Genomic DNA, 16,097 nt, shown 5'->3' with positions numbered 1-16,097 from the left:
GTATTTAACCTAACAACAACGGCCATTTTGTTTAGTTATGTATCTTGCTCCGAAACAAAGTTTGGACCAAGAACTAACAATTAATCAAGTGTATGGTTGTGTCAATACGAATCTATTTTTCTGCTTGAACCTGAGAGAATCTCTTGATCATATTTTCAATATTTTGATCCTAATATTTCCTGGATTTATCCTAGATAAAGCCATATTTTCAGTGATCAGCATAAAATGCAGAAACAGGTGTATGTCATACCACTCCAAATTTTTAGTAATGCATATCCTACACGTTGAAATTAATAAATCCTATTTGTACTCCAGGTCCGGATTTACGAGAGGAGGTAAGGGAATAATAGCCCTGGTCCTGCACCTGGAAAGGTGCCTGAGTAACTACTTTTGAAAAACGGATTTTAAAGAAAGCCCAGTATATCTAATCATCTGACATACTTGTTCTAGAAAAAAAAGCTTCGAAACCAGAGGCCATGTGTTCGATTTTTTCACAGATTTCACATCATACATGATTATCTATCTTCAGGGGAAATATTCATTGTCGACGGAGTGGATCTGCAAGTGGAATTGATGACATCGCAATCACCAAACTACCATGGCTGGCGGTTTTTTGTTTTTGAATTACAATCGTTTCAGCAAAGCTAACTTCTTGTTACATCACTATTTGTTGTAAAGTTATAAGTATATGAATACTTACATTATGTACTAGAAACAAAGTCTTCATATATGTATTTTATTATAATTAATGATAACTGGTTGCTTGTAATACATTTGCAGGAAAAATTTCCAGCAGTAAGTAACGGTAAAAGTAAATTACAGTTACTTTTCCGAGTACCAGTAACTGTAACTTGGTTACTTTTGAACCAAGTAACTGTAATTCAATTACTTTTGAACCAAGTAACTGTAACTCGGTAATTTTGAACCAAGTAACTGTTACTCAGTTACTTTTTTGAACCAAGATCTGTAACTCAGTTACTTTTGAATCAAGTAACTATAACTCAGTTACTTTTGAACCAAGTAACTATAAGTCAGATACCTTTGAACCAAGTAAAGCCCGCATCACACGGAACTGGATATCCAGTAGGAATGCTCTAGTTGACGTTGGACTGGCTACCCATTTGCTAGTTTTCGCCTCACACGGTACTTGTTACACCGTACTTGTCGATAGTCTTTCGTTCCCAAAATGGCGGCCGCGCGAGATGTAAACAACGTATCACTTCAGACTTTTAAAATACGATAACTATTCAACCGAGAGGAATATCGCTTCGTATTAAATGGTTTTAGGTAGAAAGAATGGCGCCGATTAAATACATACTTTACAACGTTTACTGTACACGTATGGAAGAATATTTTAGCTTTTTCAATTGTAAACATGCCTTTCGTGCTGTATGCACTCGGAAACCACAGACAAAAAAGGCTACTTTGCAAACTCACAGATTATCTTCACATGGCCAAACTTTACTCTGATTGGCTGTTCCACAGAATCTAGTCGAAGAAGTTAGTAGCAATTAGAACATGTCCTATTCCTCAAAACCAGTCAATCAGTCAGCCAGGCGGCCATGATTTCTACCTAGAAAGTCAGTTCATCGCCAACTAGGGCATTCCAACTAGAAATCCAGTTCCGTGTGATAGGGGCTTAACTATAACTCAGTTACTTTTGAACCAAGTAACTATAAGTCAGATATCTTTGAACCAAGTAATTATAACTCAGTTACTTTTGAACCAAGTTACTATAACTCAGTTACTTTTGAACCAAGTAACAATAAGTCAGATACCTTTGAACCAAGTAATTATAACTCAGTTACTTTTGAACCAAGTACCTATAACTCAGTTACTTTTGAACCAAGTAACTGAATTCAGTTACTTTTGAACCAAGTAACTGTAATTCAGTTACATTGGAACCAAGTAACTGTAACTGATAAAGTAACTCTCCGAACACTGCATTTGACAGTGTGGCTCAATCTGATTTCGGTTGGGACATGGCCCTCTCTGCCCCCTGTTTGGCATCGCCTCTGGAATGATCACGGCAAAAACAATCAGTAAACTTCCTGTGATTTGCTAATCAGAACACCAAAAATAGAACTACTACCAACATTCAGAAATATCAAATTTCGCCGAAAAAGGATGCATCACTATTCCCTACACTTTCCTTCTTCCCTGGTATTACTCAGACACAAGGTCAACACATCAAGTTTAAGGTTACTTCTCTTCCAGGAACCAATAGCATCATGCCTTGGCTATAAAGTCAAGAGGAAGACTCGGAATTCCAATCCACCATCTTGTCCCTACGGCTCCATTACATAATTGTATTACTTCATAAACTCGAACCTCACGTTCCTGCCTTTATGGTAAGTAGTCTGTGAATCGGAAGATGGCGCTGGCATTCTAATGAGTGCATGACGTCATCGCCTACCAGCCGAGTGGGTACGTGAGGAACCAATGATCGGTGTTTTGTGCCGAAAGTACTCTGACGTCAATTATCTTCTTGTAATTGGGAGAAGAGTTTCAGCGTGGTTTCAGGGTTTCGCTTGACCTGAGAAATGACGCATTAAGTTCGTTTTCTAACTTCCGGAAGACACCGAAACTTCAGTAGTACGGAGAGATTTCCTACTGGTCTCAAATCTTCACGTGGAATGTTTGAAGTGGGATGTTCTAAACTCAGGAACCGCTGCCTCGGGAGGGAAGGGGGAGAGGTAGCCCGTGTTCCCAAGGTGGTCCATATTACGGAAATCATATTACTATTTAACACAGCTAACAAATGGCACTAGATTAATATACCCAGTCCCCCTCAGGTGCACCGTGCAGAAAACAAACGGTCTCGGGCTGCCAGTAGCCATTTTATTTAAGTTATTGTGGAACCCCTGGCGTCGTAGAGACTGTGCAGACCAGTCCTCTATGAATAAATGTGTTTTCTTGAGCACAAGCATAATTTTAAGCCAACTATAAGCCGTGGGCCATCTTGGGAACAGATGTAACGGTTTTCTAATTTCTCTTTTTCTTTAATAAAAAGTTACAAGCAATGTTACAAAATATCCATTTATTACACGTTGTTAATTAGTTATAGAACCTATCTCTTTTAATGCCAGAAATATTTCTCTCGTTAGAGATTTGTAAATTGCCCTAGAAGCTTAACTAGGGCCACCTTTGGTTCACCTACCTTACACACGCACACGCACACACACACACACACACCCACACACACACACACACATCCATTTGCAGAAAAAGTACTATGCTTTATGGGGATTTTCTTCTTTCCTCTAATATATTTTGAGCACATTGCAAATGTTTTGCTTGTAGGTGGGTTAGCAGTTACACAGGTGTGTGTAATGTCAACTATTTCAAACGCCAATACATCCTTCCCTCGAGGCAATTAGTAGGACTTCCTGAGATGGGAAGACATTTCACTGACATACCCAACTGATAGAGACCGGTACCTTATATGGTACATGGGCATCCCCGATGGCGCAGTGGTAGCGTCGTCGCCTTGTAATCAAAAGGTCCCGGGTTCGATACTCGGTGGAGGCACATAGTGGTTGCCATCCCACTTTAAGCTGTAGGTCCAGTCCCGATTATACTTACTGTGCACAAAATGGACTTAAAACACCTAAATCAATCTGATATGGCACATTTGCGTGACAAAAAAGAACGCGCAGCCAACCAACACTGAAGAACGACAGACAAAAATAACTTTTCCTTTCCAAGCTCACAGATTCTTCACATAACCAAACGTTCACTCTCGTTTTTAACTCAGCATCGAAGAGAAAAGTCAGTAAAGCGCCAACTAGGACCTTGCAGTAGGAAATCCAGCTCCGTGTAATTCGGGTCTGCAACTCTACATCTCGTTTCACCACAGATAAAGGCAGGCCCGTACCCAGGATTTTTTCGAGGGGGGATACCCATAGGCGAATATTCATAAATTTTCTCTTTATATATATATATAATGTGTGCGGGGGAGTGTATGAGAGAGGGTGGGTAGAGATATTTGCTCATTTTGATACGAAATGTTGAAGAAAAGCATTTTCTAACCTATATGTATGCAACCACGTGACAAATATTTGCAGTTGACACTGACATTTGTTTCTGTCAGAGAGCAAATAAAATATATATGATACGGGTAGACTAGAAGTGTGCATAATGCAAACAATTCAAATAGCCTACGAAAAGCAACATTGTGTGTGGGGGGTTGATAGATGAGGGTTCACATCCACTTTGCAAAGTCCCTGACTTTTCCAGGTATTTTACATAACTGTGTAAGCAAGAGTTACACTTCAACTTTATAAGTTAATCAAATGAATCACGTTTGTTGAACATTTTTGTAAAATAAATGAAAAATAAAATGAAGTAACCTTTTTATAAACAATATTACCCAAAAAGGAAGATTGTTGGGAAGATAAAACGAAACCTGTTTCCGGTTACAAATTCTGACTTTTCCAGGTTTTGAAAGCATTTTTTAAAAAAATAATTTGTTTGCAATGATCTCAGTCCTAGCCTTGTTTTCCTGACTCTTCCAGTTGTGAAGGACTTTGGGAGTCAGTGCGAACCCTATAAATAAATTATTTAAAGGAAACGGCTATGTGACCACCGTGGCAGTGTGTTTGCTGGCATAATATTGTTTCCATAGCTTTTAGAATGTTATTCGACAGTAGAAATAAATGCCAGTGGAAACCAGGAAGCTATTAAATGGGGGATGCATACATGTGGGATAGAAAATGCCATTATGAACAGCTCGTAGCGTCGAATTTTTTGGCCTTGATGTCTTCTGCACACTGTGAAAGTTGTCTGTTGTACTGTCACACCACTGTGTATTTATGTTCAAAACAATTACAAGTAGAAACGAAGAAAAGTTGCAGTAAAACAAATTCCAATCGACAGAATTTCGTAAATAATAATGTACTTAATTTCTTGAGTGTTTTGGACAAATAACAATATATGTTAAAAGTACTTCAGGTAATTTTTTACCCCAAAAATCTAGCAACGACTCTGCTGTGAAGTGGATTCTCCTATTTACATAATATTAATTAACTCTAAGCCATTGAGTGGCAGTATGGACATCAGTTGCAGAAAAACCCAGATGTTGGAGAGAAAAAGAATATCATTCTGCTCAGTGGTGGGAAAAGGCATCACAGACCTTGCGGTGCGGGTTGGCTTTGTATTGCAGTCATTGAGGAACCTTTCTTCCATAATGCATAGAGTATAGAAAATTCCCCTGTATTCTAATTAAGTGAAACATTAGTGACACTGTAATAGACGAAACCATTCAATAAACAAGGGGTTCCTATTTGTCGAATGTCGTCAAACAACTGTTTTTGACTAAAATAGCCCAATATTGCAGACTGCAGACTTCTAGAGCCTGCCTTTGTCCAGAAACAACCTATTCATTTGTGCAAGGACAAAATCGAAAATTCATGCAAATTTGAAAAACCATTAACGTAATTTTTGTAGGTTTATATACGTTCAAATTTAAATTTTTCATGACTCGAGGGGGGAGGGCATGGCCCCCTGATCCCCCCTTGGGTACGGGCCTGGATAAGGGTATATACCCTTATCTGTGGTTTCACACTTTTGTATGATGTTGGTAAGATGAGAAATCCCCTCTCGGATTTGTAGATGAGTGATTTTTTTTTATATATATAATAATTACAAACTCCAGCGATTAGTGAAAATTATGAGACATCGTTGTATATAAAGGATATAATTAATTTCCCTATGGTTCCCTCAGGAAGCTTTTAGACCGAAGCGACGCGCGACAGACGACAATACACACGTGCCACTCGGAAACGAACCTTCAGAAATATACGCAACCTTTCGTACTAAAACGACACGACAAGCTGCACCGCTTGTTGCTTGCGTGTCGCATCGGTCTGTTGTTCGGGTATGCACAATGAGTGCTTTTTTTACAGATTGCACGAAGCCCGTGTCGCTTGTCTCTTCGGCCTGATATCTCCATTGCAGACCGCAGCGACAGGAGGGTTTCACACAGAAGTGACAAGCAACAAGGGCCGCTTCAATCTATGAGAAAGCATTCACCGGTTGCATGAGAACAACAGACCGAGGCGACAAGTTTCAGTCCCAACGACACGTAGAATTAATAACTTAAGCGTGCTACCGAGTCGAACATATACAACAGCAATGGCATTGAATGAGGATGAAAGTGGCCATTTTTGACCGCGATTCAAACCGCTGTTCTTTTGTTTACTGACATCTCTTTCTGCAATGGCAATAGCCTGTTAATGCGGAAGCTACACTTGGCTGGTCACAAGAGCATCACGGGAAAATACCCATCTCTTGTTTACACATACTCTTTGGAGGACTTTACCGCCCAACGTTCTCTATAAAACCTCCACGAGAGGTCACTGCTGGTCACGCATAGATGGCGCCATTGTTGTACAACGTCATTTCCTCCAGCGACACCTGATATTTGGCAGAAACGAAGTGGAAAGAAGAGAAAGAGAAAGGAAAATGCGAGCTCAAGATAAATCATCAACAGCTGAAGGTCAACAGAAATGGTCATCAACATCTGACACGTCATTTCACTGTTGCCTGTGAAGGTTCGCTCGACAATGGTTACCCTTAACTTGAGGCTTAAAAAAACCGAACCACATGTGGTGCACAAGGTGCAAAAAAAGTACCACAACTCTGGATAAACCCACAACTTGTACTGGCTTTTTCTCACCGGGACATTCCACGAGGCATTAGTCTGCCATTACGTCAGACAAGGTCTTTTGTCTATGTGCCTTCAGGGTGTACAAGCCTAACATACGTATCCACTTAACACATTTACGTTGAACAGGTGAGAGGAGGGGGGTTTTAAGGGGGGATTTTCCTTTCGAAGAAAATATAAACTTGACGAGGGGGAGTGGCTTAAAGCTGTTGGTACTTGCGGGATTATAAAACATTTACCAATCTTCGGCTGATCTTGTTTCGTGCGCCTTCACTCGTAGAAACATCATCTTAGATTGTTCTGGGAGGTCTTGTTGAGGACCATGAAGGCTTCTGTGCTGGTTTTGTTCATCGTGGCTTGCGTAGCTGTCTGTACCGCATATTTGGAGGTTCTCGATGGTATGTATTCTTTAACACTGGTTCATTTCTTCGTTTCTCTCTTCTTCAGTTTTGCTTGTTTAACGTCGCCTTTTCTGCTTCTATAGCGTAATAACGATGGATGGAATGATGATTGTTGATTATTGCTTTTTGTTATTTAACGTTGCTTTTCTGTTGGACAATCTCGACGATGATATGATAAAAGTGATGAAGGGAGACTCACAGAGAACACTCAGGCACAAGTTTGGATTCGAACCCGGTACCCATGACTGATTGATTTAGCTTAGTTTACTTCGCTTTTTTACAACTTTTGGCTAATCTCGAAGATGAGGATGAGTGATGATATGATGGAAATGAAGTGACATTCACAAAGAACATCCATGGCCAGGCAGGGATTCGAACACCGGACGCCTGGCGTCGAGTAACTTCGAGTTCTGTGTGTAGAGTAGCACCAGAAAGGGGAACATATTCTATAGGGATTCTCATATCTCCATCAGTCTATCAAACTTAGTACTTAAGCAAGAGAGCGCAACAGTAAACAACAATTGTTAAGTTTTACTCTTTGTGATAGTCGTTCAGTTAGAAAATAAATATGCCAGGATTTTAAACCCTCTCAATATCAGATAACATTATGTTTCGTTCTAAAATTCTCTGTTATTTTATTTGCTAAAGTGCTATAGTGGTGCTCTATAGATTTAGACAATTAGAAAATAGGTTTAGGTATTCTTTAATCTGACCTCTAGTGTCATTTTTGTAAGTTTTGATTGAAACACTACTTACGACTCCCTATGGAATACAAACCTGTGAAGAAACATATCAAGCTTGCAAGCAAATCTACAAAATTCTTACACCATTTCGAACGACTTGCATTACAAATTACCAACCTCTGTGGCGTAGTCGGTTTAACTTTCTACAAGCCAGATGTCCCATATTCGAATCCTTGGGTAAGACACGTATCATTGTGTTTGTCCCGTCATCCATTGCTATAGCACAGAAGAGTATAGACTTACCAGATCGATACAAGGGAAATGTAGGACATTAAGTCAAAATGTAGGACACAAGAAAGTAATTTAAAATTGACACTTTTCAGTTAAACAAAATATCTTAATGAATTCTTGATTTGATTTGATTTATTTTACTTTTGTGCCACTTTTGGCTAATTTGCGAAGATGGGGATGAGTGATGATATGATGAAATTGATGAATGGACACTTAGAAACATCCATGCCGAGGCCAGGATTCGAACCCGGGCTTAATCAATTGTTGAATGCAAAATTTCCAAACTTGTTATCGACTAAACAATGCACCTCTTACTACATGTTTTAACTAGTACTTGGTCCTAACCACTATGTGCCTCCACCGGGTATCGAACCCGTGAACCCTTGATTACAAGGCGACGACGCTACCACTGCGCCATCAGGACGGCCCGTTTAACTAGTACTTCTCGGAACAGCCATTTTTTCTCAAAATTTCAGGAGGGGCTGGACAGTCAAACTCTGATATTATAGGGACCAGTACCAAACTTTTTTCAGACTTTATGAAAAAAAAATCTGTCTCGAGTTCATTGTGCGATGGTATTCTCAACATTTGCATTATGACCTGTAATGGCAAACAAACATTCAGCAATTAACATAACTTAAAATGGTTTTATCTGGGATAGTTTTTAGTTAATACCTTTCCTCTCTACGCCCCCTGCTTTGCAATCAAAATAATGAATAAGAATGGGAAACACCTTGTACCATTCCTTTAGTATAAACCCCAAGGCAAGAAATTCCGCTCAGGCATTGAAAAGCGACATCATCAGAATAGCTATGCCCCAAAACTTTGTTCATTAATTGCTTCCATTTTTCTTCTATCAGGACAATGTTGGATTTTATTTTTGGGCAATGACCGAATCAAAAAAAAAAAAAATCAGTATTCACTTTGAAAGCACAGTACATAGACTTGTAACTTGCTGCATGATTTTATCTTTGTTCAACTGAAACACGTATTTCTCTAATAAACTTTACGTGACCCTGAAAACGTAGGACATTTATGATATTTTAAAATTCGTCCCGGACGCCGGACATAAGGTTAAAATGTAGGATATGTCCGGGGAAAACCGGACGTCTGGTAACCCTATCCATCGTTCATAGGAACCAGACATAAAATAACCGAAATTGGAAGACGGTTTGAATAACAATTTCGATGTCAAATGTCTTACAAATTAGCAAGAGTTTGCAATAATTTATTTTATTATAGGTTACAATAAAGAATTGTTAATAAAGTAGCCGTAATATTTTGACTCTTTTATTAGTAATAAATGAGATAAAAATTATGTTAAATATAGACGAAATTGGGATTAACACTTAATTGTTTTAGATATGGATGGGTTAAAGTTACACTGGTGTAAGTCACTTAAAGAAAAATAGACACAGAAACCAGGTCGAGATAAATCAATCTGTTAACAGAAAACGTGAAGTAAGTCAGAGATTCATTCAACTGCCAAAAGATGACAGTGGAAGTTCTAGTGATAAAGGAAACAGCTGTTGTGTTGATCAGCAAAGTGCTGTGAGTCAGACTCTTTTTTTAAACAAGTGACTTACAGCACAGTAACATTAACCCGTCCATATGTTACTGTTGTGGAGTTTGTATATAAGTCCACTTTATGCACATAAAGACTACTGGTACCTAATTGTGAATATTTTGTTCTATTCCTAGTTTTCTTTTACATAAATATATATTTGTAACCTTGATGTCTTAGCAGTTGGTGTGAAATTGTAAGTTATATTCAATTAACTACTTGTTTAAGCATGAACACAATAGTTAAATTGGTAAGCGACGGTTAAAAATCCTAAATTTTTGTTATCGACTTTAAACGTTCCATTATTTTCATACTTTACAAAAATTCTTGTATAATAATATATCATGGTTGGCCATCTCTTGACAACTTTAGTAAAATAAAATATTTCTAACGTAATATAATAATTTAAGTATATAAAATCGATAGTCTGTTTCCTAGGAGAATAGTCTAATTGTTAATTCATGTTTGAAGATATTTTGCGGTTGGCCTCCGTGGCCGCGGTGGCTCAGTCGGTAACGCGTCTGACTACCATGCTAAAGGTCCCGGGTTCGATCCCCGGCCGGTTCAAATCCGGGAACTTTTCTAACGGTGGAAGCGGCCCCGGCGCCCACCCAGCGTCGAATAACATGGGTACCTGGGGGAAACCCTGGGGGGTAAAGGCGGTCAGGGGCGTGATGCTGATCACATCACCCCCACTCACGACCGGATCAAGAAAGTGTGGGGCGTTACCCCCACACCCCCTATACGCCTTCATGGCGTGGTGCTATGCACAGGGGAACACTTTACCTTTACCTTTACCTCCGTGGCTGAGTGGTTATCGTAACGCGTCACGAGGCCAGTGGTCTCATGTTACAAACTTGGGTAAGGCACTGTCCAATTCATTTCAACTATTATTAACGTCACGACTAGAAATGTACGAAAGCGACCTACAATAATATAAATAGAAACTCTTTTGCAGTGCCAAAGTGGTAGAAATGTTTCACTGTTTCATTTCATTCCAGATGCTGAATATTACCCAGTAGTCTTTGCGCTGGGCCCAGATGCTGATAGCATAGTGAGGGTACGAAGGTCTCCATACCGGAGAATACCAGGACCTCGCAACCCTGGTTTTGGCGGCCCTGGCTTTGGAAACAGACCAGGCTTTGGTAACCGACCAGGATTCGGTGGACCTGGTTTTGGACACAGGCCGGGACCTTTCGGAGGACAGTCTGGATCCGGCAGTGTTGCCAACGCTGGAAGCCAGAGCTTCAACAACGGTGGATTCGGACCAGGAGGTTTCGGAGGACAGTCTGGATCCAGCAGTGTTGCCAATGCTGGAAGCCAGAGCTTCAATGCTGGAGGCCCTGGATTCGGCGGCTTTGGAAGGCCAGTTGGTGGTGGTTTTGGAGGATCTTCCAGCAGCGCCAACGCTGGAACCCAGTCCCTCACCAACAATTTCAATCCTGCTTTCGGGATAAGCTCAGGAGGAGGTTCTTCAAGCCAGTCCGGCAGCTCGAGTCAAAGCCAGAACTTCAATGGCCTTGGCGGGTTTGGCGCCGGTGCGGCATCGAGTCAGGCGTCAAGCCAGAGCCAGAACTTCAACAGTCTCCACGGTGGAGCTTCTTCGAGCGCGTCGAACGCCGCCAGTCAATCGCAGAACTTCAATTCCGGCGGGCTCGGAGGTGGAGCGTCGTCCAGCAGTGCGAATGCAGCTAGTCAGACGCAGAACTTTGGTTCTGGCCTGCTTGGAGGAGGGGGAAGTGCAGCTAGTAGCCAAGCCAATTCTGCGTCGAATGGGTTTGCTTTTCCTAGGTAGGTACAGCTCAATATACACACTAATGCTTCTCACGTCACTAATACCAATACAAGGCTAAGATTAAATAACACTATCGGTTCTTGTTTGATTTCATTTGATCATTTTTGGTTCATTTTAATCACACGAGGCTAATCTCCTGTTGGATTTTCCAGTTGGACTTAGACTAGTTATGTGGTACTGGCTCAGCTGCTAGTTTTCGCCTCACACGATACTTGTCATGGTATACTTTTGTTCCCACGAGGCATTGCGCAGGGCAGACAATATGAAAAGATGGACGAGCAATTTGAGGAACGTTGTAGGAGAATTACTGGTGTTATAAAAAATTAAAATAAAAAGAAAGGTATATACTAGAAATTGGCTCGAAAGAAAATATGGTAATTATTGCGTACTGAACAATCTTCTTAATTTATTTATGTATTTATCCAAATGCAGCGTTAACCATTTTACATTGGAATGTATAACAGTAGAAAATAATAATAAAAATAACAACAAAATAATAACATAAACAAAAATTACATCATATAAAGACCCTTACATGTTTTTGTACAATATCAAAGATCTGTTAACATGTTGAATTGGCTGGGTAGTCTGTAGAACAAGGAACGTTGGATCAGAGGCTTAACCTTGGCTTCCGAGGAGCGAAAAGTTGAGTGCTTCTTGTTTTGCGAAATGGCACTCGAAAGTTAATTTCCTGAAGAAGGCGGTCACTTCTGATGGTACCATTAACAATTTTATGAAGGAATACATGGTCTGCCAATTTATGTCTCTCGTGAGGTGGTTGGGTATTTAACATTTTCAGAAGAATAGGCTTTCGTTGGTGTTTAGTGGATGGAATTCGGTAACGAACAATGGCCAGGAAGAAATTTAAAACAGAATTTAGTCTATCTAAATTTGAAGGGCATGCCATAGACCAGACCGGAGAACAGTATTCAATTTTAGGAGAAACGAAAGATTTGTAAAAAAATGCTGAGAGCAGACAGGTTGTTCATTTCGGCAAAACGATAGAGTAGACCCAGCATACGCATGGAACCCTTCGTGACTGCGGAGATGTGTTCAGAAAAGGAAAGTTTCTCATCAAAGATGACACCGAGGTCCTTCTGTGTGGCAACTCTTTGAACACAATTATTATTTATGAAGTATTTTGTGTTGATTGTGTTTTTCTTTAAGGAGAACGTCATTGTAGTACATTTTTGAGGGTTAAGTTTCAAGTTTCATATTTCACACCACTTTGTCAGGGAGTCTAAATTCTTTTGCAGAAGTGCCATATCACTGAAATTTGATACGAATGGTAATGAACTCGGTTATGCATATTTATGTGCGAGATTCGCAGGATTCATTTGTAAAATGAAAGTATATTTTGTTCAAATAAATATGTTAAAAATATTTGTAATAAACACTTATAATAAGGATTTTCATTATCGGCTAATCACATTTTGTCGCGTACAAATCTCTTTGCATAAATACGTAAGTATTAATGAAATGAACACGAATGCACTGCACGCCATCTCTGATACTTTTTCCTTAATCGAGATGCAAACAAATACAACCAACACTCGGGAACCACAGACAAGAAACTTTCCTTTGCAAAACTCACCTTCACATGGCCAAACTTCGCTCTGATTGGCTGTTCCACAGAATCCAGCCGAGAGAGCCACTTTCAATTAGAACATATCGTCAAAACCAGTCAAGCATGAAGTCCGGCGGTCATGATTTCCAGTCAGGTAGCCAGTCCAGCGCCAACTAGGGCATTCCTACTAGTAATCCAGCCCCGTGTGATTCGGCCTTTAGTTCGCTTTTCTACCACTTTTGACTAACCGCGAAAATGAGGACGGGCTGGGACTTGAACCCGAGACCTCTGGTGCCAGAGCCGGTCCTAGGTGGGTGCGGGGCCGGGGACATACAATATACGCGGGCCTATTACGAAAATATCTCAAGAGGTATGAAAAAAATTCAGATAATTTTGTTCTTTATTCCGAAGTGCAGGTGTTCTACATAATCACAAAATAAACATTATTACAATTCACGAACAATTAATTTATATATTTGGTATTATTAATACGAAGGCAAATCTCCAAGGGATATCCATTGGATATCCACAATGTCCAGATCAAATCCATGAATTTGATGGATATCCAGAATGTCCAGATCAGATCCATGGATATTATGGATATCCATTAGATATCAATTTCTGGATATCCATTCGACCAGAACTGGATATCTGAAAATCGCCCAATTCTAGATATCTAATACATGGCCCAAACATGTATAGGACTAGCTGTCAGAGACATTGTCCAATTATGGTTATCCAATAAGTTTCCAGATCTCGTCCAAAACGGAATATCCAAAAACACATCCAATTTTGGATATCCAAAACATATCTAGATCTTGTCCAAAATTGAATTAAGCACAAGGTTAAGCAAAGAATTATGGGAGATTAATAAGAGTTTCTAAATTATTGTTTGTTTTCATTTCCGAAGCGCCACTGGTACGACGTTCATTATATTTAATTATAAAACTGAATGTGTTCAATATCAAATGTATTAAAGTGGAAATTTTTAATAATATCCAAATTCTTTTTTGTTTACTTTACATTGAATTTTTATTCTGTAGTGAAGTTTCAATGTTTCATGGAAATCGCTTCATTTCATTCTATACTTGAACCAATAGGTAGCCTATATACAAAGAACTGAATGGGTTCTAAGTGTTCCCGTCGATAGATTGATTGATTTGCTTTATTTTACTTCGCATTTCTGCCACTTGTGGCTAATCGCGAAGATGAGAATTAGTGAGGATGTGATGAAATTGATGAAAGGGCACTCATAAAGAACACTCATTCCCAGGCCGGAATTCGAACCCGGGACCTCTGCCGTCGTAGTCCCGTCGATAGAGAATCCAAATTTACAGTGACGTCACACGCATTGGAAACCCAAAGTAGGAGGCTAGATATAAAGGGGAATACACACCAAAATTGCTTGTCGAAAATATCATCAGATCTATCTATTACATTTTTTTTAAAAAAAATCTGAATTCGATAGAAATGTAAAAAGGAAAGAGCTTGTGAGTTTTCAAACACCCTGCATTCACTGTTCTTCTTATTACAATTTTTTCATTGAATTTGTCTTTCCTATTCATGGATTCTCCTGAGGAGACAGGTGAGTGGAGAAGGTTGCATAACTTAGAACTTCATAATATGTATTCATGCCCATTATCAGAATAATTAATTCAAGGAGACTTAGGTGGACAGGCCATATGGCACGAATGGGAGAGGAGAGAAGAGTTTACTGGATTCTTGTTGGGAAACCTGATGGTAAAAGACCTGTAGGAAAGCCAAGACGAAGATGGGGGATAACGTTGAGATGGACCTAAAGGAAATTGGTAAGGATGGAAAAGATTGGATTGATCTTGCCACGAGAGGGAAAGGAAGGTTTGTGTTGCTGTAGCCACGAACCTTCGGGTTTAAGAAGGCTAGAGAGTTAGTTAGTTAATTCATAGGTAAGTTGTAAATATAGCAAGACTGAAATAACAGTAAACATTCATTAAAACGAGTCCATTTTCTCTTTCCAGCTTCTAAGGAATGACCCCCACAAGGAACCGAACCAAAGACCAAGAGTATTTTCAGGCGAAGGATGCCAGTACAATTTTTTTACCCGCCATTTAGAAGAACACCTACCATTTTCATTGTAGCATTATTCAACTTACTGTACATTTATTTATAACCATTTTTTAATAAAAAATATTTTAAAACATTGTTAAATTTTCTTGCAATCCCCTATGTTGGCAGTAAAAGCTATCGCACCATCGTGGCGTGTGTGTGTGTAACATGTGGGAGTGTGTGTCTAATCTTGTGTTTACTAAATATTTTGCACTAATTTAAGTAAACAATATTTCAAAATTAGTCAATACCAGCAAGTGATTGATTGAATTGATTTATTTTACTTCGCTTTTAAGCCACTTTTGGCTAATCGCGAAGATGAGGATGAGCGATGATATGATGGAATTGATGAAGGGACACTCATAAAGAACACCCATGTCAAGGCCAGGATTCGAACCCAGAAACTCTGGTGTCCTAGCGCCCTGTGCTAACCATTCCGCCACGGAGCTTGGCTCAAAACGTAACTGTAACAAATAAAATGTACTAAAAATAATACTCTTTAGTGGTAACACTGTTAAGCCTTGTTTCCATGTTAATAAAACATTAAAATGCTGACCAAACGTTTATAGTATAAAAATATACATAAAAACGTAACGTTTCCACCCTCGAACAGGGTCTTCTTCAGACGAAACTTCACAACAAATAAATGGAAGTTACAAAACATCATCTTACATATACACTCCCAGACCTTGTCCATACACAAAACAGCAGGAAGGCACCAGTCCTTATCGTAGAACATTTCATTTCAGGAATTCAATGCAAGGAATGTGAGAGTGTGTACATAGGAGAAACAAAAAGGAGACGGAAAGACAGGTTGAAGCGACATAAGACGTAAGATTGAAGAGGGAGAAAAATGCTATATTCAAGCACACAAGAGAAACGGGACACGACATAGAATGGGAGAATGCTAGGAGGATAGGGAGGGAGGAAGAGAGGAATAGTGAGGAAGTGTAATAAAGACAAGGAAATAGAGAAAAAAGGAGAGGAAGTAATAATGAACTGGAATAGAGGGCTGAAAATTAACAAAGAATGGAAAGGAGTGCT

The 16,097-nt window shown here is 39.5% G+C and overlaps 1 protein-coding gene across 1 annotated transcript; it reads left to right on the top strand.

The window, feature by feature from the left end:
* The first annotated feature begins 6,849 nt into the window (after nt 1-6,849).
* LOC145991624 (uncharacterized) lies at nt 6,850-15,147 on the top strand. The gene is made up of 3 exons (XM_083127685.1): nt 6,850-7,065; nt 10,608-11,397; nt 14,966-15,147. Exons 1-3 carry the CDS (start codon nt 6,990-6,992, stop codon nt 14,970-14,972), a joined length of 873 nt encoding a protein of 290 aa, XP_082983811.1. The 5' UTR covers nt 6,850-6,989; the 3' UTR covers nt 14,973-15,147.
* Nucleotides 15,148-16,097: the final 950 nt, after the last annotated feature.

Source organism: Lepisma saccharinum, chromosome 8 (assembly GCF_977018435.1).
Source record: "Lepisma saccharinum chromosome 8, izLepSacc3.1, whole genome shotgun sequence".
Classification (NCBI taxonomy): domain Eukaryota; kingdom Metazoa; phylum Arthropoda; class Insecta; order Zygentoma; family Lepismatidae; genus Lepisma; species Lepisma saccharinum.
The sequence above is the reverse complement of the archived record's forward strand: the minus strand, read 5'-3'. Positions and strand labels throughout refer to the sequence as shown.